This window comes from Nelumbo nucifera, chromosome 3 (genome assembly GCF_055504915.1).
Source record: "Nelumbo nucifera cultivar China Antique chromosome 3, China Antique-T2T, whole genome shotgun sequence".
NCBI classification, from domain to species: Eukaryota; Viridiplantae; Streptophyta; class Magnoliopsida; order Proteales; family Nelumbonaceae; genus Nelumbo; species Nelumbo nucifera.
Window position 1 is genome coordinate 46,529,725 of NC_142651.1, and position 27,045 is coordinate 46,556,769.

The 27,045-nt window shown below is 39.0% G+C and overlaps 1 protein-coding gene across 9 annotated transcripts; it reads right to left on the reverse strand.

The window, feature by feature from the left end:
* Positions 1–13,425: 13,425 nt before the first annotated feature.
* On the reverse strand, positions 13,426–19,087 carry LOC104611468 (homeobox-leucine zipper protein ROC3-like). 9 transcript variants are annotated; one of them, XM_019200101.2, is made up of 12 exons: positions 18,956–19,087; positions 18,196–18,450; positions 17,890–18,062; positions 17,625–17,742; positions 16,943–17,155; positions 16,305–16,775; positions 16,070–16,171; positions 15,759–15,971; positions 15,335–15,503; positions 14,916–15,184; positions 14,705–14,800; positions 13,426–14,558 (listed from the first exon to the last, which is right to left on the reverse strand). In XM_019200101.2, the coding sequence occupies exons 2-12, from the start codon at positions 18,340–18,342 to the stop codon at positions 14,100–14,102; spliced, it is 2,430 nt and encodes an 809-aa protein (XP_019055646.1). In that variant the 5' UTR covers positions 18,343–18,450; positions 18,956–19,087; the 3' UTR covers positions 13,426–14,099. The 9 variants fall into 9 exon arrangements, with proteins under 9 accessions (XP_019055646.1, XP_088755778.1, XP_010276835.1 ...); XM_088899652.1 differs by having other exon boundaries at positions 16,967–17,155; positions 18,196–18,445; positions 18,956–19,085; XM_010278533.3 differs by having other exon boundaries at positions 18,196–18,445; positions 18,956–19,085.
* Positions 19,088–27,045: the final 7,958 nt, after the last annotated feature.

Sequence of the window (27,045 nt, forward strand, 5' to 3'; positions counted from 1 at the left end):
CCAGTCCTTCATCTGATATCTATCATTCATGGTGGGTCCTGATCCTTTGTATAAGAAGCATGTGGTTTGCTAGGTAATGATGCATTAGACCAATAGCTTTAGAGTCCAAAATGTAAGATAAAAATAAGCCAAAAGCTGCCTAGTTGGGTATGAATTATCCCCTTTTTTTTTCATCTTCAATTTGCTATATTTAATCAAGAATGTTAAAAAGGTCAAACTTCTACCAGATTTAGATAGTGATGGGTGCAGGTGTAGACCAAGTTCTCCTCAAGATTTTCAATCACGTTTTTGTCATTTGAATCAAAGGCCATCTTGGCTACTATGACTTGGATCATTCCCCTAATAGAATCTGAATTCAATCACCCTTCTTGTACTTTGACTGGTTCCTTGCTTTTTTTTTTTTTGTTATTGTTTTCATCTATCTTCTCACTGGTGAGGAATTTGATTTTGTATTGAAAACCAAGCTCCATAACATTACAATCATCCTACCTTTTATACCCTTACAATTAGGGGTGTCAATGGACCGGTTATGGGTTGGACTCCATCCAAATCATAATCCATTTAGACGGATTAGATGGACCGATAAGACATATTGAATTTGGAAGGACTGGACGGACCAATATGGCATATTGGATTGGACCTGGTCTGTCCATAATGAATTTATATCGGATTGAGTCAATATCTGGTCCATTGATAGAAGATAAGAACATACGTGTCAATGGACCAGGTTTGAGTTGAAACCAATCTAAATTAACAAGAATTTGAACAGATTGGACAGTCTCTGGACCGGTCCAAAATATTCATTGGACTGGATTAGACCAGGTCCATTTGTAATGGACTCATATTGGACTGGATTGGATTGGACCAAATCCAGTCCGATTGACACCCCTGCTTACAATCTTGAGAGAGAACATAGAAGCTCAAATTGTGATTTAAGCTTATAACTTACAGCAATGCCCTCGATATTAACCCCTCCAATTCATAGTTATTGGGGGCGTTCTACAACATGAATGCTTTTGTTTTCACTTATTTTTGAAATTGCCACATCTGCCAAAAAACAAAAACATGTTCTTAAACATGGAGAATAGCACAAATGAATGAGATTTCTGAAGGCGTTTGGAGTGGAAAGAGGTCTTCAATTGAATTGAATCACTGAAACTAAAAAAAACACCCTGATTACCAAAAAGAAGCGAAAAAGAAGGAGAAAATGAAAACAACTATATTGAACCTGATAATTAGTATTTCCAAGTCGTTCCAAGGGAATCCTTTCCCGGATCACATCTCAGCACTCTGCAGGGGCCAAATTAGGATGATTCCTATTATTTTCAGTAGTTAGAACAAATAATGAGAGTCGCAAAGGATTTATATATAAGAGTGATCCGTAACTCAATAATTTAAACTTTTGTGTTGTATGTAATGTCCCTCTCTTGTGTACAAATCTTATACACGTGTATGTATACGAACCCCCGCATTTTGACAACTCCCCCTCAAATGCATAACAATGGATTTAGTTTGGAAGGCCCATCCCAGCCCAATTGGTGATCAGGTCAATACATAACCAAACCCAACCCCAGAAAATAAAATCCATTGAAACTTATTAAGCCAATAATCCAGTGGTTGAGATGGTCACTCAGCATCCCTCCAAAATGATGTAGAATTACAAGCTCCGGACGTAACAACAAATGGGTTCGAAGTACATAATAGTTCCATAGCTTGACCTATTTGTTGCTATTGATTGGATTTTCAAAGCATGTCCTTGGGCATCCTTGAATGGGCCCTCTTGAAGACAGCTCAAGTGGGTGAAATGAGTGACTTCTCTGTCCTTTAGTGAATAAAATGATTTATTAGTAAAACATTTGATGGTACAAGTGCCTGTTTGGGAGGATTGAGCTGAGGCTGGTTCAGATGGTTTAAAGCAGTCTAAATAAGCTATCTAAAGAGGCTGAAATGAACAACCCGAAAGAAATGACTGACAGCTGATTTGGGCTCTCCGTATAGGGCCCACCTTAAAAAAGCCAGAAGTTGTTGCGCTTTAGCTCTCCCAAACGGACACTAAGTAATCAACCCAACTTCGGCTTCAACCGTGAGGGAGCTCAGAACCTCCTCAACATATGCCTTATTTACTGAAAGACAATACAATAAGACATTTAGTTCAATCACTATCAGTTGTTTGGCCAGTGCTTTCAAGGTGAAGATCTCTGGCAAGAAGAGAGATATAAGGGATTGTTGCAACTTTCTGTATGGGGTTGGTGAGGGGGTTTTAGTAAATTACACACAGCATTTGTATCTCAATTGCTTCTCTCTCTTTGAGTGAACTGATGAATTCTTTTGGGAAGAGATGCTTTTTGTTTGAAGCACTTGACAGTAAGACGAAGATATTGATAATTTGATAGAAACTCTCATGTGCTGCACCACGTTACTCAACCACTTTCAACTTGCTAAGGCCACCATCAGGAGTGATAAAGGGCTGTCCCTTTCTTATCCCTTTGATTAGTTAAATACGATTCAGGTTGGTAGAGCAACATGAAGGGGGTGTGGCCAACATAAATATTTTTGTTTTTTGGTTTTTTCTTGTCTCTGAAAACACCAAATCAGCTAAAAAATGGTTTTGGACATGTATTTATTTATTTTTCAACATTTTCAAAATCAAGAAAATATTATTTCAAAATGAAAAAAAAAAATAATGCTGATTTGGGATTATCATTTGGCGTGTCTTACACACAAATTTTTTATGAACCCTTTATAAATGGAGAATGGATTAGTCATACGCTATAGCTATTCAGCGGGCTATAGAACCAATGATAAAGTTTCACACCAGTAATGAAACACATAGGATCTATAACAAAAAAAAAAAAATCAAATGAATATGTCGATACATTTGAGTAATGACCCGTTTCACAATTTGTGAACTGGATTTATTGTCGTAACCTAAATTCTCTGTGGGTTCATAAAAACTGATCTATTTAAACCCTACTTGCGAGCAAATGCATAAATTTCTGAAAGAGAAGTGGATATAGGAAGTTTTGTTGCCAAGATCTATCTATTTCTAAATATCTTTGTAATTCCTCCATTCATTTGAAATGATACAGTCAAAACAAAGGTATGCAGTTAAAAAGAAATAGATACCTTAGGGACAGGTAGGCTAATCAATGGCTCCTCTATCCTCTCTTTTTGTTCATCCAATTTATTTGTATTTATTCATTATAGAATAACGAGTGGGTCCCATATATTTTATAACTGACGTGGAGTATTATTATTGATTCCAAGCCTGCTGAATAATTATTGTCTTCAGCTAATCCATTCTGTTATAAATGCTACTCAGTACTTACTTCAAAGCTCCTAAGGGTCATACCAACCCACATTTAAGAATGTCTTCATTTCAGTTTTGGGTAAGGTTCAAAATATTGAAACAGTAGTTTTAATGTATAAAAGAGATAATAATAAGATCTGACAACCCTTGATCCTTGGAGATTATGGTGTGCTTCAATTTCTCTTATATATTTTAAATTTTGTGATCTCTGTGTATGAGTTTACAGAGATTTTGGCCAGGATTGTTGTGGCTTTGCATTTTGTGTGGAAGGCCAAGAATGATTTTTATTTTTATTTTTTTTGTGTGTGGTGAGATCAGTCCAGTGGGTCTGAAAAATACTCGTAATGTATTGAATAATCTAGTTTTGAGTTGTAAGGAAATTTCAACTGACGGATCAGATCAACACTGTCACTTAGAAATTAAACTTTATTTTCTATCTTTGAACAAGGTTCTATTATTATCTAGTGTGATGGTGGTTTGGATAATAAAAATAATAATTTAGGGTCTTTTGGCTTTGTGTTATATGATTTTAATAATTGTTGTTATGGTTGTGCCTTGAATTCTTTGTCGTGACCTATTTTATGAATCTGTTTTCAATTAAGTTGAGAAAAACCTGAAGACAGAATTTTATGCTTATGGGTCTGACACTCACTCTGACTGAATGACCCGGATATGGAAAGTGATATATTTTGGGGGTTTTCTCTCTTATATACTTTTGTCTTTGTCTGGTGAGAGAAGTCGAGAGAATTTGGGTGTATTTAGGCTTTCAAGGTTTTTTGTGAGTGAGGTTGCGAGTGTACAACTCTAAATTCTTATCCATTGCTAATTACATAGTAGATTTCTACTTCTTCGCCTGTAGACGTATGCTATAAGCCGAATCACGTAAATCTGTATGCCCTCTCTGTTTACTTCTCTTTATTTCTATTTTTCTGTTTTTTTTTGGATGCCATTCGAGTTGCAGTGATGGGTCCAATTGGTCTTGTAAATGGAGCTTTAGAAGCTGAGTTTTTTTCTGACGCAAAGTTAGTGGTTTGTTGTTTAACGTTGAGGAATTTAGACTTGGATTGGAGGCTGGATGGTTGTGCGGATAAAATATTTTCAGCTGTGATTTTTTGCCAATATTAAATTTAAATTTAGTTATGGTACTAGAACTTTTAATTTAGCTGCTCATAGACTGGCTCAAAAAGCCAAAGGTCTTGTTACTTCTCAGAATGGTAGGATAGGAGTGCCCTCCCGCTTGGTTAGTTTCTGTTGTATATAGTTTGTTTGCTTAGTTTAATGAATCTTTTTCTGTAAAAAAATAATAAACTCTGACAATTGTCAAATTAGACTAGGGGTGTTCATGATTTGGTTAATCGAACTGGGGTTACTGGTTTTTAGAAAACCGGTAACTGAAATTGAACTGAAGCCGATCGATTAACTGTCAGTTCAGTTTTTTATTATTTACAATATTTATTATAGAAAAATATATAAATATATAATAAAGTACTAAATATATATATAATATTATATTTTAAATCATAAATAATATATTATATATTATAAATATATATTTATATATAATGAATACTTATTAATTTATAATGTATAGAAAATATAAAATATATATAATATAAATATACATAAATATTGTAAATAATATATATATATATATATATATGTATACCGATCGGTTCGATTAACCATCGGTTTTCTATTTTGATTAACCAAAATCAAACCAATACCTTCAGTTTTTTTTTTTTAAATATTGAACCAAAACCAAACCAATCGATTTGATTAATCAAATTTTAGGTTCAGTTTCGGTTGATTCGCTTTTTCGATTTTTTTCTCACCCCTAAATCAGACAATCAAAATTAGAGCTCAACCATGATGCATTCACCAATATTAATTGCACATAAAATCTGTTCACATTTGACGTCTAACACGAAGAAGAAGCGGATGCACAATAGGTTTTGCCAAAAGTAATAGAATTTCAATTTATCAAAATTCTCCATAAGCAAAATTTTCAGGTAGAGAGCACTGTACAACCAATAAAGTTATTATCATTTGTGTGTTTAATAATACTTTGGGAACGGTTTTCCAGAAATCAACAAAAAATAAATAAAAGATTGCTGGCAAGGGTCATCAAGAATTCATGCCACACGTCCTAAGTGTCCAGAACGGCTCACAATCAATCCCTCCCTGGTGGGATGCTACCAAACCCCGTAATTTCAAACAATGCTGGAGCTAATTTCAGGAAGGTCCAGGCACTAACTGAAAGAATTTGATCGACGTCTTCAATGATCCCAAGCAAGCTCTCAGAGTCTCAGTACATATGGGAGTGCAACTCGGATACTCGATTCAAAGTTTCAAGTTTTTCCATTGCATCAGGCCCACCCAAGCTCTATGCTGAACCAAGGGCAGCCCAAGTTGCATCCCTATACTTTGGAGAATAGGTTAGATCTGGTTTTTGTTTGCCGTTCACCCATTATTTGGGCAAACGTAAGCAAAGTTGCTTCAGACTAAGGTGGTGTTTTGTATGGCTTCCGTTCATTTGATAAACGGTGTCATGTGATTGTCAAATCAACATTTATCCTATCATGTTGATCCATACGCTTAGGTATTCACAAAACTAGGTATTGATTGTCAAAGCACTTGAACATTTATTCACCGTTCTGCTGATGTGGTGCCTAATGGCACCTACTTGTCAATGAATGGTTTATCAAGTGCTTTTTTCGGTTTTGAAGACAAATCAAGTACATGTTTATTTAATAAACGAAAGATATACCAAACACATACTAAGTGAGAAGGCAGGGTTCAGTGGCTCAGCCCATTGTTCCCAAGAGAGAGAGAAAAGAAATAAAAACAAGAGAAGTTTTTTGCAAGGAAATTGAACAAAAGGACATATAAGCCAGCCAGTATTTGTGAAGAAATTGAACAAGTTCTGCTGCTGGTTTTGATCCATTTTCAATTTGTAGGCTAAAACATTTCAGCCCATGATCGGCCCATCCATAGACTTCCCTCATGGACTCAAGTGTCTCACGAAAGGGTGGAAATTGATACCTAAGACTGCATTTAGTCAGAGTACAAATAAAAAAAAAATGATTGATTAGTACAAATACAAATACATCTGTCTTGGAATCCATGTTTACTGTCATTATACAGCTGCAAAACTGATCCAGAATGCATATATACACTGAGCCAACATTTGCACTCTTCCTATACACAGCCTACATACCCGGCCCCAATTAGCATAGACTTGATACCCATTAGGAGTTGGGTCTTGACCCAATTAGTGTATAGTTGATAAAAACTTAGCTATATGAATGTTGAAATTTATGGAAGAGATGAAATCAAATATCTGGGATCAAGTTTTGCAATACCTGAATCTCCAGTAAGGCTTGCCCAAATCTGTTAGAGTTGTTGGTTGGATGGCACACAAAGGGCCTCTGTAGGAGTCTGGAAATCCATACCCCCAGTAATCTTATGGCAATTTGGAGGGAGAGGAAGGTAAGTTTGTTATAGAACACGGAGCCGCTATAACAGAAGTTGCAAGAAGAGTGGAGGCACAGTTGTACTCATTGATATCAGCAAGATTTTGGAATTGTCCCTTTATCAGTCTTAACAACCAGACCTTTATGTTTTGATATGGGCCGAGTACTTTTATATATACGAGTCTTAAGATTGTACAGCCAGTCACTTTGTAGAGTTTGGAAGGGCGGTAGTTTGGAGACATGACTTTTGATAAATCAATCACACCCCCTAATTAATTCTCAAGAAGTTGCAGCAATGACCATAAGCATGAAAATGTATTACAGTGCCCACAGCTAAAAGAGAGTTTTACAGAGTAATGCCTCCCCTCTACACCCGAAATACCAACACAATCTCTATGCCAAAATCCTTCAAATTCATCAAGGAAAGGCCCTTAATCCATCAACAAGTCACCCACATCAGCAGCAGTCTTTCCTCAGGATCAAACATTGTTTAGTTATGTTTCTTTAAATGATCTAACAAATTGTGAAAGGGACCATAAAAGGAGTTTTACAGAGTGCTGCCTCCTCTGCATCTAAAACACTGTACACAATCTCTATGCCAAAATCCTTCAAATTCATGAAGAACAAGTCAGAAAGCCGCTAACATCAGCACAAAATTACAGGAGCAGCCTTTTCTCAGGAGTCCAGCCATGTTTCTTCCAAATAATCTAAGAAATTGTGAAAGGGATAAAATAGCACCCCTGCTACCCAGGGAGGTCAAAACAAGGAAAGAATTGCTTCCCAAATCGAGGGACAGGCCCAAGTAATCTGAAACAAAAAGCAAACTTTCACAGGAAGTAGATTGCTGAGCTAAAAAATAAAGGGATACTTTACTCTTTCTATTATGTCTTTGCAACTTTACACATAGAGCATTTGTAATGGAGGTTAATACCTCAATTATCAAGATGATCAATGGTAAACACCTTACCTTGAAAGACCAGCCACAGGGGCACCTCAAGGTCCTCAATGACTCCACCTGAGATACCCGCTTTTAGAAAAAGCACCCAAAGTAAATTGATCCTTTCATATTCAGTGGAAAGGTAATTATTGCAATAGAGAAGAGTACACCTGCATAATACATATAATTTTTTTTTTTATCATTATATAGGGATATTTTTTGACTTTTCAATAAGAACATTCCCAGTTTATAGAAAGTGGGATCTACCTAAATCAGAACTTCATTGAAGTTCTCTTGGATATATTATTATATTCTCACTGTCATATGATGCTATTCCTTAAGCCATCAATTGGTTGAATGAATCATGCAGCTGTTTTAGACTCCCACAAGTCTTGGATGATCTTTGTTGGAAAAATATGGCATTAAAAAGTTAAAACCTTGAAATGAAGTAGTGAACTAAAGTGTCAATAGACTTACAATTGGAGAAGATCTCCCACAGTAGCAATAACAGAATATAGATCTTAAACAGTAAGGGAAGAGCAAAATAACTTCTCATTTAAAACCGTATGTGCTTCCTTCAGGAATTTGCCCTTTGCAAAGCATTAGGTCTTTGGCATCAGGATACAACAGCCCTACTCCAGCAATGTATACATTTAGTCCAGAAGGTAGCAAATTTGCCTGATATGTATGACCCGAAACCATAGGAAATAGATGTATACAGCAGTGTAAGTATCAAAGATGGATGCATTTCAGCCACTAGAGAGGTGAGATAAATGGAACTAGTTCACCAAGACATATTTGGTATTTGTCCATTGTTCTCTAGAATTAGTAGAAAGAAGACTATAATGCAAATATGGTGATAAATAAGGAAAAAACTTAAAAATAGGAAGTAAAAAAGAAGCCAAAGACCCCAAACAAGACACAACATGAGATGACATGGTGCAGTGGGAGCCCAGCCCATCCTAGTTTGTTTTGTGCGGTGGAAAAAACTTTTGTGCTCCTTTAAAAAGTAGCTACTTTCACTTTTTACAGTGGATGACACCTCCTTGTTTTTCTGAAAATTTGTCAATGTTGGAAGAAGTGGCTTCAACATACACCGTAAAAACTGAAATTACTTCCTTTTTATATAAAAGGAGTGAAAGTAAACTTTGTGTGGTGGTCTAAAGACACACCCTCTTACAAGGGGTCCAAAAGCACACATTGTTAAAGAAATAATGTAAATCATCAAAATACTTCTATCTTCCCCAAGACACAAACCTAGAGCTATCCTATTGCTACTCCATCCCAGCCTATGTAGATCATCCAAAAAATATAAAAACTATGCAGATTTTACTCCAGTAGTTAAGCAGCCAAAGTAATATACTCCTTCCCTAGCTGGGGAAACTTTCAGAATATTTTCTGACCCTTGAGTCCATGAGAAGACTTCTACTATAGTGAGGGCCAGATGTCTACATTCCCTGATTAAATGTCTTAAGTTCCATGGACTTGCTGTTTCGTCTTGCATCCAGCTGGTGATAGATTTGGAGTCTCCTTCCATGATCTGATCAGACTCCCATACCCAAGGAAACTAGCCAATTTCAGTCCTCAGATCAGAGCAAATAGTTCTACTCTTATTGAATTTCCTCAGAATACCATCAAAATCTCCCTCTTTCATCATCATCGTCATGCCTTATCCCAACTATATGGGGTCAGCTACATGAATCCTTTCAACAATCTGTTCTGATCAAAATATCATCTTTATGATCTCTAAAAATGCTACCAACTCCTGAGCTACTTAGGTTCCACAAGTTGCACCCACCAAAGTTCAATTTTACTCTGATTTGTGACGGGACTGTCCGGGCAAACACTTACCTGTCTCTTGTAGTTGAAGATGAAGTAAGGTTTATCATTTCGGTCCAGCCCTGCCCGGAAATTGTGATATACATGTGTATCAATGTTTTAAAACATGGAGGCATTCCACTACCTAGAGGCGTGAAGCATAATTCAGAGCGCAAGAGACATAAGCCTCCCAAACACAAAACCTCCTTAAGAGGAGGGGGGTTAGGAGGAGGATGAAGAGGAAGGGGGATCTCATTTTTTCTTTATTTTTAATAAAAATCTTTTATATTAAGAAGAATAAAAATGCATAACAGTAGTTCAAATGGGGGGGGGGGGGGGGTTCTTGTCAATAATAATCCATCCACCCAATGAAAAATTGCTTTGATGAAGAGGGGAAACCAAAAGTGAGCCACATGGGCCAAACTAAAAAAAATGGGCTACCTAGAGAGAATCTGATGATAAAATAGTAAATGGGCCAAATCAAAGATAGGCCAAAATAGGCCACCAATGGACCTTTACGGGTCAAACAAAAATGCCTCTATGTGGCTGAAACAAGAATAGGCCACAACCAAGCCAACAACAATACTCAATGAAAGATCTTAATAGGTCAATAAAGTGCCTTGATAGGCTAAGGTGAAGATGCCACTATGGGCTAGATTGAAGTCGGTGATTAAGTCGGATTTGTATGAACCAAATCCAAATTGAATTAACAACCACTCTAGATTAGTTCAACTGATTTTGTTCAAAGTTCAATGCCCAATGTCCAGATCCCACTACTCCGAAGATGCTTTCGTCTGTTCTGGGGCACCGCTTACTGGTGGCAAAGTGTGCGGTGAAGGCCTGTACGAACTGGGCCCAGCATTTTATCGACCCGGGGGCCAGGTTCCTGTACCAAGTGCGGGCTACCCCCCTGAAGGTGGTGGTGAAGGCCACGCACATGCACGATTCATTGGCCCTGGCGAGGTGCATTTGGGACTGAAAAGCGTCAACGTGGTCGTTGGGGTCGAAGGACCCATCATACTTGTCCAAAGGTGGGAGCTTGAAATCTCTGGGCAAGGGGACCGCCAGGAGTTCTGATGCGAGGGGGGAAGGAACTGAGAGAATCGAGGCAGCTCCTACCTCGTCCGAGCTCGTCTCTTCCTTGCCTCTAAGCTCTGGTAGGACACGGGTGGCAGTTCGGCGACTTCGCCGGCGCCTTCGTTGTTGAGTGGGCCTGGTACTGGATCTGCTGGCCTCTGTGTTGTTGAGCTCGATGGGCCCGGAATGCTGGTAGTCTGCTGCCAGGGCGTCGAATCGGTTTTCCGTGAGCGGAAACTCGGGCCTAGAGTGCCGAGGTGCCGACCTTGCGGGCAAGGTTCCTGACCCGCTTGCGAGCTGCGAGGCGGGGATGATTTTTCTCTCTCTTCGGCTTGGGAACGAGGCCTGGCTGTTAGGGGGTTCTGGGGCTGGGAGGCCTTTCCCTGGTGGGGGCGTCCATCCTGTGGGGAGGCCTTAACCAGCCTTGGAGCAAGGTGCCGAGGTGGAAGTAGTGGTTGGTTCAGCAGTAGTTGGGGGAACTGCTGTTGATAGTGATACTGGGAGATGTTGTGCAGTACTTGGTGCTAATGGAGCTGGTGTTGCTGGAACTGTTGCATTTGGGCTTGTATTGCCCACATGCACTGCATCAGGTCGTCCAACCGGTTTTGGCTGGCTGTTAGGGGGACGGCAGTTGGTTCAGTAAAGGTTGTCTCGATAGGGGGAGGAAAGGGGATGCTCATGGCAGGAAGGTTTACGGGCGCCACTGCTTGTGGCGCATTTAAGCTGGGAATCCCATCCACCGAAAGGGGGATGGTGAACTATCCGACGCACACCACGGGGACTTGAAGTTGTTCCCCGGTGCTGCTTGTCTCCGTGCCACATCCGGCGTTGCTGGAAGAAGCCATGAGTGTTGGGTTTTTTGAAGAAAAGAGGTTATGAGAGTTTGGAGGGAGGCTTTTTGAAGCGTTTCCCACAGACAGCGCCAATTGATGGTGCGGAATCCGGCCGGTCTTAGCTGTCAACGACCTTGCCTCTGAACTGAATCGCAAGGAACCTGAAACGGAGAAGATGAGGAAGCTCCGGGGGGAACCCGGTGTAAAGGCTCCGAAGCTCAAGTTAGAATCCTTCAAAGGCAAGATAAAACCAAATAGCGCAAAGTTTGCATACCTTGTTCTTGGGGGGTAGAGAGCCTTTTATAACCACCTCGCACACTCACTCCTAAGTTTTTGTCAGGTCGGGTATGATTACTTTCGTGCTTCTGCTAGTTTGGGTGTCATCACCTCTGCTGGGGCAGAACCGCCACTGCTCTTTTTGTTGGAGCCGTCTCTATAACTGGAGATGGCAGTGGCAGGTGGCGATGGTAGGTGGTCGTTGAAGTGCAGCTGTCAAGCGTCAGATCTCGAGTCAGTCAGGTGCGCTGCCCCTGGATACGGACTCCTTCGGTGTCAGGTACGGTGTGGTTTTTCTAGTTCGGCGTCCTGGAGGCGAAGTGCTAGAGTGGTGTGCAAGGTGGTCTTGAGTTCGGATAGGGGAGTGTCCCGAACTGCCATGAGGCGGGCCAGTTCGGGTCACTGCTTTGTGTGGCTTAGGGCCTAAGGGAGAGTTCGGGCTCCTCGTAGGGAGTTCGAGCTCTTAGTAGGGATGTCGGGCTCCTCGTAGGGAGTTCGGGCTCCTCGAAGGGAGTTCGGACTGCTGGTTTCTTTCCTTTGGTGCTTGCGCCCTGGATATGCTGTTTTAAGTGTCGAGCTATTCGTTTTTGCCACGTGGAATGATTGCGAGGTCAGGCCAAATCTTCCTTCATCAACCAAACTATTTTGCCATGAAAACCAAACCAGACCAAATTATTTTATTATGTTTTGGTGTGGTTTCTAATATGGTTGGGGGGAACTTTATACCATTCTTTGATTCTATTGGGCTTAACCCAATCAGAAAGCCCAAATTGCACCCGTAAAAATTAAAATATAAAAGGCAATAATTTTTTTAAAATAGTACTTGGGTATGTATACATACACGAATTTTTCACACTAACTTAAAGAATTTTGGGATGGTATTATATTGCATTAAGAGAAGATGACAATCATTTAAAAGTAAACTTTGGAATTGAGAAATCCTTTACTCGGGCACTATTCATATTTAGGCGAACCAAAATTTTATTTTAGAATCTTCCTCTCGTTATCTCAGACTTTGACTTGTACCAATCTTTTTCTTTTCATCTTTTTTATTTTCTTATTTTGTAGATGATGTAGCCTGAATTTTGCATCTCGGTACCCAGGTATCTTCTTGGAAAGCCAAAAATAGAAACCTTACCCATCTAATCAGGCATAGGGAAAGTAAATCTACAGATGCAAAAGAACATCAATTAGTTTCAAGTTCAACTGTATTTCCTCATTTAAAATCTTGCACGGTTGCACCATGATTAGGTAAAACTTTTTCAATCCTAACAAAATAGGAAGGAATTGCCCACCACTAACCATTGGCAATTTCTCCTTGCACCTTACATTTTTTCCACACACATGGGTCGATAGATGTCACACACACACGTCCTACCTGCACCTTACATTTTCGTTTATCTTTGATTGGTTCCTGAAATACGTTTCCATATGAATCAATGAGAGAAAACCATCGTTGTTCCTGAAAAGTCCACGAACAGTCATTACCAGTGAGCTCGAGTCATGGTCCTGGGACTGACAGTGATGCACCTTACAACCCAGATCAAAGGAAATGCTAGAGAGAGAGAAGTCGATGTTTGTCTGAGAGAGTAAACTGCAGTACTGCCAAAGGGAGACAAGGAGGAGCGCGGCCGGCCGTCTGCCCATCTCCACAACATGGATTTAGTCCCTCTTTTTGAATTAAAAAGATAAGAATGAAAGAAGAAGAAGAAGAAGCACAACAAGAACCAGCAGTAGTAACACTAGTTAATAAGAATAAATAAACACAATTAGTCGATCGAGGAACAGAAGAAAGAACGAGCTACAAAAGAGGAAAAGGGGGGACCCGACAAGCAGAAGTCAATTCCCGAACCACCACCCTTGCAGACTGGTGAAGCCAGCGCATTCGACATCAATGCGGGTTACTAGCCTTACCAGGAAGCAAGGATACCACCTGGTGCGCTCTTGACTCCCTCTGTCCTTTTACCATTTCATTTGTTCCTTACACACTACAATTTCTATTCAAACTCTCACCTACTTCCCTACACATTCTTCCTCTTTCTTTTCCTTTTCACAAATTATTTATTTTCTACTACAAGAGCCCTTTGTGGGCCTTTTGCCGGGTTCCCCCCTGCAAATTACCCAAAACCTCCCCACCTCTTTCCTTTACAATATAAAACACGAAAATGGAATTCTTTGGCACTAATACCAACCTCTCAAATGACAATAATGCCGTCCTTGCTTGATTGGAGGGTATTATGGTCATTTGACAAAAAAATTTATATCTAAACCATTCCAACTTGATTCTTCCAGACTGTGAGAGTGTGGAGGAGAGGACTGAGGAGGGGAGGCTTCAAGTAATTCCGGTGAGGAACCCTACATTATCAAGATATCTCTCAATCAGTTGCAGCGGCCGGTTCAGTGGAGGAGCCCCCACTCACGCCACCACCAACAGAGTTGTTGCTGCTGTTGCTAAGAGCTGCGTTGATTTGGTGCACGGCATTGCATATATGATTGTTGACTGCAGTGACACTTGATAGGTTGAGCTTCGCGGATGGGATGGTGCTTGCCAACACCTGGAGCCCTACTGTAAGTAAGCAACCTGCAGGAGCTTGCCCATTTCCCTCTTCGGGTGATGGCACACCATTCCCGTTGTTGCAGCTTACGCTACTGTGCCCTGCCGGGACTACAACGAACCCTATTGGGAGGAGGGGAATGTAGGATGGGTCCTCGCCACTCATTGCCAGCTGAACAGCATCAACGTCCATGGTGGAATAGACAATGAGGCTGCCGGATGTATCGGTGCAGCTCTCCTGCAGCATGAGCTCAACGTTCTGTGATGAGTTGCTTGATGCCTGCATGCATGCAAAGCTAATCAGTCAAATTAATTTGTTCATTCAAAATAAGAATGAACCGAGCTAAACTCTCAATTGTATAGTTATTTACCATTCATAACTGATAAAAGATTCATTGATAAAAAAAAAACCGAGGAAATACGTACATTTATGCGAAGAAGAGAAATGCAGTTCCCAGGATGAGAGCCATTGGCGATGTGAGCAACTTCATGTAATGAGTTCCCACTAGAGAGAACGTCCAGCTGTGGACAAATATTGTAAGTTAGTTCTGTGTCTCTCTGCAGTCTGCATAGTCCCCGTGGTGAATTGATAAATGGAATCGAAGGGTATCATGTTGATAAGAGAGTTAGCACAAACCTGAGATCTGCGGCGTTCATCCCGCAAGAGGTCGAACACTTGGTGGCAGGGAAACGGGAGCCAAGATGTGGAGACGGCACCAAGGATCGTGCCATTTGGTTGGCCAGGTTCTGTGTTCTTCCTGGTTGTGATCCGAACGGTGTCATCGGCGGTATCTGAGAGAGCTGTCCACGACTGGCCTCCAGTTGTGCTAATGCTAATGCAGAATGTTTTTATCATTCTTTGTGCCAGTTTCATCAGGTTCTTTCTTGCTTCCGGAGAAGGTATTACTGCAAATTCCAGGATTAGATGAATATATGTCAGGCATCTCTCTCCCTCCCTCCCTCCCTCCCTCCCTCTCTCTCTCTCTCTCTCAAAATGTACGTAATTATGTCGTACACTCGATCTGGTTATAAGAGAAGATCAGAAGAAAGCAATACCTCCAAGATCGGATATATTTCTTGCCATGAGGCTTGCGAATCTCTCACATTGCCGTTGTAGGACTGCTAACCAGCGCTGCGCACCAAATGCCATACCACTGTTCACGAAGTGATTAAATATTTGATGTACTGGTTTATCTTCTATCTCTGCCTGTTCCACCCATGTCACCTGTATGGAATGGCTTAGCAGAATCAATAGGCTGGCATTATCTCCACAAATCCTTTATCTATTTTGCAAAGACATGATCCATAAATCCTTATCTATTTGCTAAAGGAAATTTGGCGAAGAGGATATTGTGTTGTTCATTGTTAAAGAAACATTATTGTAACCATGTAAATTGCAGCAACTAAATTAAATTAATTTAGAGATAGAATAGAGAAGAACAATAGATATTATCAGTAGAAGTGGAATGTTAAACCTTACCCTGGAGTATCCATTAGGCATATCCTCAATAATGCAGCCAGAGGGTCGTCTTCTGTATCTAGGAAAGCTGGCTTGAAGATTGTCATGGAAATTATCAATTGGGAAATCAACGATTGCCCAAGTCCCCTCCTCCATATTTTGTTGGCAATAGCGAAGAAAATGAGCCTCACGGGTTGGTACCAAAGGAGACTGAATTTGAAACTCTGCATACATCTACGTACCCAGAAGGGAAAAAAATGGGGAAAAGGTTGAGATCACGAATATTTAAGCGGAAGAAGATTTCGCAAAAAATATAAATAAGGGATCCTTACGAGAAGAAGAGAACCGCTTGCATGACCAGAAACGCCAGAAGTTATAACCTGAACATTTCTTGCTTTTGACACAATGGATGGAAACAGTTCCACCCATTTATTCTGCAAAATAAGAAGAGAATTAAGGGTTTCTGAGTTCTGGGTTTTTTATATATGTAAACGAGTAGATCAACAGGAAGAACCAAAGATCAAGCAGCGTATAATCTAGCATCTTGCTACTTAAATGGGGACTTACAGCATCTAAGAAGGCATCCACCAGTGTGATGCTATTCATTATAACAAGAGCACTATCTCGGGTGGCTTCAATCCTGAACTCAGTATTATGCTGTTTGACGTTCATTGGCCATGGAAACATCCTTGCATGCTCTTCCAGGTTGAGAACTTCCCTACCACCATTGCTGCTTCGAACCCAAAGAGGATCAGTCGCGTGGCACATCTTTACCAGTTCATCCATCGCTGCCATGGCAAGTTCTAGAGCTAAAGGCTTCTCTTGTTCCATGTTCATACAGCCCCCAGCAAACTGTGGATTCTCCGGCAATGGGGCCACCGGAACTATGTCAGTGCAATTGGATATAGGCTCGTGAAAATGCCTAGAGTAGATTCCCATGTCAAGGTCCAACGAAGGGAGTAGCAGAGGCGGTGCAGGCGCCAGTGCTTGAATGGACCGACCACTGTATCGTGAAGCAACGCAAGAGATACGTTCAAGCTGCAACAGTAGCTCGATCTTAACTTAAAAATTTATACCTTCCAGTACAAATTTCCTTGATTCATGTTCAAATGTGTTGAATCAACAGAAACTACTGTAAATTCACTTGTCTATTATATTATAACTGTCTTAAGTGAAACAATCAAACAAGATATTCAGTTGCTTACGTTCTCATTGTCTGTAAACAGTACCTCTTCTTTGAGTTTGGCATTTTCAAGGCGAAGGTGCTGTTCATCGAACGAGACCTCCCCCAGAATGGCCGGACCACCACAGTTCGGACAGATAATATTCCTCAACGCTGCTTGAAGACGGAAGTTCTCGTTCTTTAGGTTCTCGTTTTCTGTTCTCAGTATCACGTTATCTGCTCGGTCTTGTTGAGCCTGTTACACCAAAGACAGACAGAAACACAATAAATAAGCATGGCTTTGATTCTTATCCTAAGCACACCGGTGCACTTTATTTGTTCTGCAACCTTGAGAGTTGAGAGAGATCATTAAAAGTTTGGGCTGGACTCTACACCAAGATCCTTACAGCTGCTTACAGCTTACCACAGTACTGGTTCTTCAACCAGGGAAACACATGAGCAGGTAGGGTTTATTGCGCAACCCAGTGTGTATTTAAGGAGTTTCCAACCATTATAAATGAGCTTCTCTCTACAGTGCGGGAGGGTTGATGCCTTGATGGTTTACGCGTATACACAGACCCCCTCGTTCTCGAAAATCGAGATTGCGTGTGTCAACAGTTGGCAGCAACAGCAACCAGCTCTCCCCGATTTACAGAATTAGGGTTTGGACTCTTGGACTTCTGAAGAAGTTAAGGAGGAATGGGGGATGATGCTAAAGTGCGCACCTTCATCTGCGTTCGCCGGTTCTGGAACCAGAACTTGACTTGGCGAGGTTTGAGGCCGAGTTCTTGGCTCAGTTTCATCCTTTGCTTGTCGTCCGGGTGCGGACATTCTTTAAACAGACTGATCTCAGAAAATCATTAAAACAAAGAATAATGCATTAGAAAACTGGTCATGAAACAATTCACAATTCAGTATTGATACACCGGAGTGCGTAAGATAACGACTGAGTCCAGTTCAGAGAGAGAGAGAGGGGGGGGGGAACCCTACGCTTCCATCTCCTGAATCTGGCGAGCAGTGTGTCTGTGATAACGTTTCTTCTTGGGCTGCTGCTCGTTCTCCTGCTCATCACCGGACAGAGACGGGCCTTCGGCATGGCCACTGCCCGAGCCGCTTCTCTCCATCTCCTCGTCCTTCCCTTTCGCTATTCCAATTTCTTCCTTCTGCAAGAAGGCGCAATGCACACGATTATTAGGCTTCTCGCGAGTGGTTTATTTTCTTTTTTTTTTGAGCGAAGAAAGTAACCATAAAAAGAGGGACTTGACTAATTGTGCTCGAGTAGAAAAGGAAAGTTACCGGAATGATAGCAGAGAAAGGATGGAAAGGGAGGTTAGCCATGAAATTGAGATTAGGGTTTCGGATCGGCGACGAGAAGAGCGGGTCTGCAGAGACTACGTTTCCGCCTAACGACGACAGTACCTGACAATCTCCTCCTCCATACATTCTCGCTACGAGACAGAAATTAACCCAGAAAAAAAAAGACACGATCAGATGGTTCTTCTTTGCATCACTCGAACCAGACCTCCACTTTTTCCTTTTTTTATTCCTGTCCTTCACAGAAACGAAGCAAGAACAACAGTAAATCATGCTGAGGAACGTTACTTTTAACCGAGGCAAAGAGACTTCGCAATCTGCGAAAACCAGTACGAATCCACTGGAATCGTTCGAAAGATAACGTAGAAAAGTGCAGAAGATGTCAAAGTATATAAGAATCTACCAAACTGAGTAAACTGAAAAGGAGAAGCATCTACAGAGACTCGAATAATATTCCAAAATAAACCCGAAAATCCTCTCAAAACATCTATTCCCAAAAAAAAAAAAAGAAAATGCAGTAAATAAAACGATAAGACGAGAGAGAGAAACCCAGATCGAAAATACGAAGAAGAATCTCTCAAAACTCAAAAGCATTGATACCTACAGACCTGATACCTCTGAGCAAAGTTGGAAAAAAATTCTGAAGATCTTAGAGTTCCAAAACCGCCATGAAAGCTTGACAATGAATTAAAGGAGAGATGAGATCACCAGAGACTCAGAGTGAAAGAAAATAAATAAATACCAGTGTCGGTGTTTTCGGAAATGGAGAAGTCGGAGAAGCTGAAGCCTTAAAGGGTTTTTTTGCTTTGGTTGCTGGAATTTTCAGACCGACGACTCACTCTCACTCACAGCTCCGCTCTGCCCTCTCTTTCTCTCACTATAATTTCACTCTCCCCGCCATTACTCGGTAATTATTAGTTACCGTACGGGGTAAATGCGACTTTAACTATGGTTGACAGAAACCGATAACGCCAGTTAATCTCTCAATACTGTTCAACCGACACGTGGATCTGTTTCACTGGGAGAGGAAGCGTTTCTGAGAAGGATGAAAGTCAACCTTCTATCTTCAGTCCTTTGTATTCTGTCCAAATCTAGGGATGTGATGAGACATGTCAAGGACATACACCTCGGCTGTCAACCCAACTGTCTGATGTGTTTTCTATGGGTTCAAACCACTAGATCGGAATCTTGTATGTTGAAATTAGAGGAAAGGATTAGAGATGTGTAATAAATGTGGAATGATTAACAGTACATATTATCAATCCTCCCATGCCATATAAAACAATCCAATGTTCTTTAACACACAACCCTGACTATCCTTTCACCAAAAAAAAAATGGGATGTGTCAGAGCAAAGTCAAGGAATTATACACCGGAAAAAGAGATTCCAATCTGATGGTTTTCCATAATTTAACTAGTGTAATTAGTCATAACCCGTGCAATGCAGGAATTGGTGTTTGAAAATCGTTTTTTATAGTAATTACCCTTGATTTTTTTTGAGTATCTATATATGTAATAAAATTGAACGTGCTATATCAGCAAGCATGGTTCTTTTTCCTTGTGGGAAACCTTCTTTCTAATTTTCTTCTGTATTTTTAAATTTTTTATTTTTTTATTCCACGTAGTTTGTAAGAAAACCAATCAAACGGGAGAGAACCCATAACTCTCTCTCTCTCTCTCGTTCTATCTTTGTATTGAGTGAAAACCCAGTGTCCCCTTTTCTTTGTTTTGGGCAAAACCCTAGAATCCTCTATGTCTTTGTATGTCGGCATTCAGTTGTGATTTCTAAGGTTATGGAAGAGGTATCAAGGTCAGTGGATATGTGGTCTAGGTAAAAGCTATGAAAGATGAAATTGTCAGATTGGAGTAGGACTGTCAATTGGACTGGATTTGGTCCAATCCAATATTGCCATTTATAAATGGATTGGACCAAATCTAATCTAAATTCATACAAATCAAATTCAATCCGGTCCAAATAAAATGCAAACGGACTGTATTGGGTCCAATCCAAATTGAATCAAACACCAAAATTACATGAAAAATTCAGAAAAATGTATAAAAAAAACTATAATGCCTATTGTAATCCAATCTGGTTCAATTAAAATGTAAATGGACCGGATTGGGTCTAATCTAATCCAAAGTGAATAAAAAAAATAAAATTACATAAAAAACCCAAAAAATATATAAAAGCATCTTCTGCAATCCAATCCAATAAAAATGCAAATGGATCAGATTGGGTCTAATCAAGTCTAATCCATCCTTATTAACAAAAAACTCATGTTCAAGTGATTCTCTCCCTCCTACAATACAAACCATTCACCCTTCACAAAAATAAAATAACAAAGGTAAAATGATTAGGTGAAACCCGCCACAGCGGATGATCGATCCTATAACGATTATCTTCTTGCTCACTAACAATAAATGACTCGCGTATTTAAACAAGAGCATTAGCAGCTTATAACACAGTGGATCATCGCATACCGTTGTGTGGCCCTCTAGACACTTAACCATCTCCAATAGCTTCAGAACTTTATCAGCAAGAGAAACGCAGGTGTCTAAATGAGAGAGTAGTTTCGAGAATACTGAACGATTCCGAGTTGGACAAGCTGTAATCTGATTTCTTGGATCCGCTTTGGAAGTCAGATAACCCTTCCTTCTCGGTGATTAGATGCTGGTGCTGACTGTTGTTACAAGAGAGAGAGAGAGTCAATACTGATAGATGCTCAGAGAGAGGGGAAAGCAGGAGGGGTGGAGGCATGGAACCTATGCCTTCAAAAGTTTGGATTTGGAAGTTTCAAATGAAAGGAATGGACCTTCGGCTTAATTGGCTTTATCCAGTTTCAGTCGGCTCTATGCGTGGATGATTTTTTGTTCGGACCAGCTAGTCCAAGTCTATACCATCATTCGGGCCGTCCAATCCTGTCTATAACATTTTCGATTTGGACGGGGTCCAACCTGAAACCGGTCCATTGACACCCTTAGATGGGAGGGGCTGATTAGTACTAAAAGAACCTCTATTGACTCCACCTCCAAACCCTACAAAGCATATAATTACCACCATGAGATAGCTTTTTCACAGAATCTTGGACTCTCCGAGAGTCCTAAGGTTGATGCCAAGCAGTTCTCAAGAAGATAAGGTGCTGGTTGAATCAAAGCACATTACATAGGCAGAAAGGAAAAATAGACTTCCCTGTTATTGGTGATTGATTAATGAGTATTATGCTTTGGTTGAAAATCTTTTATTTTTTATATTCCGAATCCTAGAGATATTTTTCTTATTTCATAAGAAACTTGCTCATTACTCTTAATGACTCAACGTGGCTCCCTTTTATCTTCAACTTGTTTGATTTATTCTCAATCTCTGTAACAAGCCATTTTCATTTGTTTTCTTTCTCTAATACAACGTGATTTGGTCTGGTGCAAGAAATTGCAGTGCATTTTATGATTGGAAGGACTATTACCAGATGGTATAAATTTGGTGCTCAAGAATTAGGCCTTTCCTTTATGTTAAATTTTTATTTCTTATGTTTCATACATTTGAGGGTGTGGCTCTAAATACATCCTACAGATTGCATATGCTAGCATTTCCGGAATTGATGTACGAAGAGGGTCAGCTATTTCTGGATTTGTGGGGAAGACATTGGATGTAAATCTATTTAAACACATTTGTAATTATTTATTTATTGATTTTGGACTTTTTTTTTTTTTTCTGAACCACGCTAATTTCAGTGAAACTTCAAATATGTTGAGGTTATAAATAGGCATTATAAAATGGTTATTGAAGGAAGTGTTTCATATGTTACAATTTAGAGCCAAGGGAGGAAGGGAGAGAGGTGTTGCAAACTTAGTGGGGGTGAGAAAGAGCTTTAGGGATTTAATGATTTTTCATTGGATGTTATCTATTTTTCTTTTGTTATTACTTAATGTTGGGGTTTTCCCTAATACTTGATATGTGGTTTCTCGTGATTTTGTTTAGGGTTTTCATGTTAACAGGTTTTGGCCTTCCTGGATGGAGCTTGCCCTCCTATTCTGCATCATTCCAGTTGTTCATGTATTGACCTCTTCTACAATGGTAGTTTTCTATTTGTTAATATTCTAGTGAGGTTTTCGAATATATTGGTTCCTTTTTTGCTCTTTTGGACATAGGGATTCTCGTTTATGTCATGACAGTGTGTGAGTTTTGAACCTTAGGTTTTCTTGGAAGTTATAATTGGGTTGTTTTGATTCTATGCTATGTTCCTCTTTCAAGGTATACTGTTTTAGCATACCTAAGAAATTTCATATTATACTATTGGTTTTTTTTCCCTAAAAGAACTAGAATTTTTCAGTATATACTAATGAACCCATTTTTTTTTCTTTTTCTGTTTTGAGTGTGTACTAATTTGTTGTAAAACTACTTTTTTTTTTTTGTTTATGTTTTTCTTTCAAGGTATATTTCACTTGGATATGATGCAGTGGGAACAATGGTGAGGTCTTTTCTTTATTTCCAGCATAGGCAAAGTTTATACTTTAGGATGAACTCAAGTATTTGAGTTCTATTAGTTTCTATTAGTTTTTTTTTTTTATTTCCTGCTTCTATTAGTTCCAGCATAGGCAAACTAATTTGTACATTTTGTATTTCCTGCTTCTATTAGTTTCTGTTCTCAACTTCAATTTGGGGTTTCTTTCTCTAACATTATTGTTTTTTTTTTTTCCTTTTCTATAGTTTTCTCTAAGGCTATGTTTGGTTTGAAGGAAAAGTTAGGGAAAAGAAGGGAATGGTAGGGAAACATATACAAAGTTTGTAAAGACTTCCTTACATTTCTTTTTCTTTCCCTACTTTTTCCTTCAAACCAAACATAGCTTAATATTCATATTTTTCTTTTGTTCTAGAGCTTCCAGTGACTAAGATTAGGGGACAACAAAGACAAATTGGGTCAGGTTGGCAACAACCAAATTTACCAAAGTTAGTTTTCTCTTAAATAAAAGTATTAACATAAAGGTGTGTTTGTTCTTGCATAACCAATATATGTTACTTTACTTGCTTACACTTACAATGGCATTGAAAGGAAATGGGATCCATTATTCACAATGGTAGCTCCTTTGGCAAGAATCATGCAAGTGATATTATGGTTGATTACATTATTTACATTGTTTAATATTTGGTGAGAAAGATCCTTAGGCTGCGCTTGGAAAAGATGCAAATATGTAGAGTGTAAATCGGTTCATATAAATTGCAAAGCTGGGTTAGTTTTGCACTAACAAATTTACCTTCTTACCAAATAGACTTTTAGTTATAATGGATGCAAATGCAAATTCAAATAATGCATATGTTTTTTTTTTTATTAAAAGCCCACTTGAATGCAAATTTACTTCTTTTTTATTGATGTACTTTTACATCTTATTATCAATATAAATATGCATTGGTCTATCATTTGTCAATACATAAATATAATGTTGTCAAACACAGGCAAAAGTGAACCAAAGTACAAATTTACCCTGAACCGAGATTTACACTTCATTTGCATCGTTTCTAAATGCAACCTTAAGTATTCATTCATTTAACAAACCCTAGTGGGTGTACAATTTCCTGCAATTAGTGGATTGCTCTTGATAATTGTTGAGTTTTGTCTAAATTATTAACCCATTAAATGCTTAAATGATGAGTTGTTATTCATCAAAGCAATAATACCTTAGTTGGTAAATGCCTTCTCAACAATAAGTAAACATTGTGTCTTGCATTCTTGCTAATGTCTTTCTACAACGTATTGTTGTTTGCGAAATGTCATAGAGATAAAAAGGCATGGCACAAGGCACCCAAACGAGAGCCAAATCTCCCAACTGATGACGGTCCAGCAGCTATGATGCTTTTGACTACTGCAACAACAACATTGATTTAGGCAATGATAAGTTGTGACATCCTTGAAAGAATTGGAAGAAAGCCCATTAAAGACCAAGATTAGGAGGGTTTATGAATATGACATGTATCAATGAAATGTAATTTTGTAAGGAAAGGTTTTATGAATATGACCTGCATCTCTCTCAAAGCATGTCTATTGGGCTGAATGTGGATGCCTCACCAATAGTATTTAGGTGATTTGGAGGAATTATGAAGCCCTCTGTCACAACCAAAATATTTGGGTTAATACCCACTTTATATATAGAGAGAGAGAGAGTGCTTCTTGGCATTTGAATGGGTTGATGATTGTGCCAAGGATAAACTAATATAGAGAACCTTCTTGAGCTTTAGCCTAGATGACCCATTTGGCCAGGGCTTCTAACAACAAATGGTCTCCTTCATTTCAACCACAGGAATGGATTGCTTTTTTACTCCTAAATTTATGGGAAGTTTCAATATACCCATCTTTTACTGTTCATTAATTCTAATTTTAAAGGACAAATGTTTTGTCACTAAATTGCCAATAAATTAACACTTTCAAAAATTATTTAATTTTTTGTTCATTATCAATTAATCAATTTTTGGATTTTTCTATGCATTACATAAGGACCCTCTAGTTACAACTAAAAAGTAGGAATAGCAATGGGGAGGCTTTAGGAGGAACCTGATCCCTTACTCCTTCCTCGTGGGATTCTGAATCTCCAAAATTTTTTAATTAGCAGTATTTTTGAAAAACAAATTTACTAAAAATAAAAAATTAAATATAAATAATATTTAAATATATTTTGATATATATAATACAAATAATATAAATTATATCATATATATAAATAAAATAATATATATTTAATATGAATAATATTTTATACATATAATCGGGGTCGAGGTGGAACAAGGTAGGATGCTTCATTCTAGGGATGACAATTTTTTCCATTTCCCCAATCCTTGTGGGGACCTGCCCCAAATGGGACAGGAATAGGGATGATTTTCCCCTAGGGGGGACGAGGATGGGAAAATTTGCATCCCCGTTGGCAGGGATGAGGAGAGCACTTTCTGCCCCATGGGGACTCCGATCCCCACTAATACATGTATATATGTACGCATATGTCTATGTATGTATGTATGCATGTATGTATATTAGTATTTTTAAAAATATGGTTGAATATATTTAGATCTTTTTTAATAGAACTTTAAATTTTAACTATTTTATTTTTAAAATTTTAAATAAAATAAAAACAAAAACAAAATGGTTGACATTATAAAAAATCATGAGGAGTGGGAATCCCCATGGGGATGGGGATAACCTTGTCCCCATTGGTGGGGATAGGGACGAGAATTTTTACGAGAATGGAGATGGGGAGTGGCTCCTCATCCCCACCCCACCCTATTATCATACCTACTTTATTCCCCATCTCCAACCCTGACCTTGGTCAGAAATTCCTATTAATCCCCATCCCCGACCCCATTGAACCGAGGAAGTGGGTACTTGGTGGGGATGGAGAAAATTGTCATCCCCCTAAAAATAGAATAACTTGTTTTTTTCTTATCTGAACTAACGAGTGGTGACCCAACTAAAAAGCAAATAACTGCTGGTATGATGAGTCAAAAAGCAAAATCTTTTGATGATGTGTGTTATTGATATCAAGGTATTAAAAATCGATCAGGAAAGGAAACCACTTGTTTCTGAGTAAGTAATGGTTCCACCGAATTTGGCTTCAGTCAGAGCAAACCCATGCTCACACCATTCCAACAGCCTCTTGTAACCTTGCATTGCGAATATCTACCGATGAAGTAAAGCACATAAGTAGGGAGATATTCCCAATGCAAGGCTGTAAAGGTTCTTTGAACAGGCTTTGCTCTGACTGAAGCTAGCCTCGGTTCCACTGTTCAATTGATCAGCCCATGACATTTTTAAAAATAAAAAATGGAAAACAATTGAAGTAATAAAAAAAAACTATTCATTGGGTTGAATGGTTGAATGGTTTAACCGTTTGGATCTTTAGTTGAATGGTTTAATGGTTTAACCGTTTGCTGATCAAATCTAACAGTTTTTGAAAAGGTCCAGGCCAAGTGTAAAATCGAAACCAGACACATTACCAGTTCCCGGGTCGAACAATGAGACCACCCAAGTCAACAATGGTTTTATAACCATGTTGGTGGGAAAGCCCCCTTGTCTGGCTAGCTTGAATAATATCTCTGTAATCTTTTGGATTAGTGAATGTTATTTCAATTAAAATAAAAAACTAAAAAGCAAATAACTTGTTGTTTGAATTTAAAACAAACAGAGACCTTGTAGTGTGTTATTTGGTTATAGCAAAAATTTGCCGCATTCATGATTGTAGAATATATGAACTCCCCTTACATCAAATTTGTGGAGCAATCCAAATCACTTGCCTTAAAAAAAAAAAAAAAAAAAAAAAAAAAAAACAAAAAAACAAAAGAAAACAAAAACAAAATCATTATTCTAATTCCAGTAGTGGCTCAACTGATACATTATTTGGTTTATCCTAGATTTGGTAAAGGGGATTCAATGTGATATTGCGCTATTCAAATGGCCCCGGGGATTCAAGCAAAATCTAATATATACAACAAGTTTGAAGATGGCTCAGGGTTCGATCGATTATATTATATGTCAGAAAGACATGATACTGGAAAAACTTAGTGTAGGAATAAGGGTTTGGAATCGGAATCGAAATGGGCTATTTTAATTTTAACTCTTTGGTTGGGCGGAATCAGAATCCCATTCCCGTTCTTGCTAGAATAGCATTCCCCCATTTGAGGGAATGGTCATTCCATACCCCTCCCTTGGGAATGAAATCTCATTCCTACTTATTTTAATTCACATTTCCATTCATGTCTAAACCAAAAAACTATGGGAATGGACCATTCTGATTCCGATTCTGGAGGATTTCGATTCCGATTCCGATTCTGACTATAAACCAAACAGACCCTTAA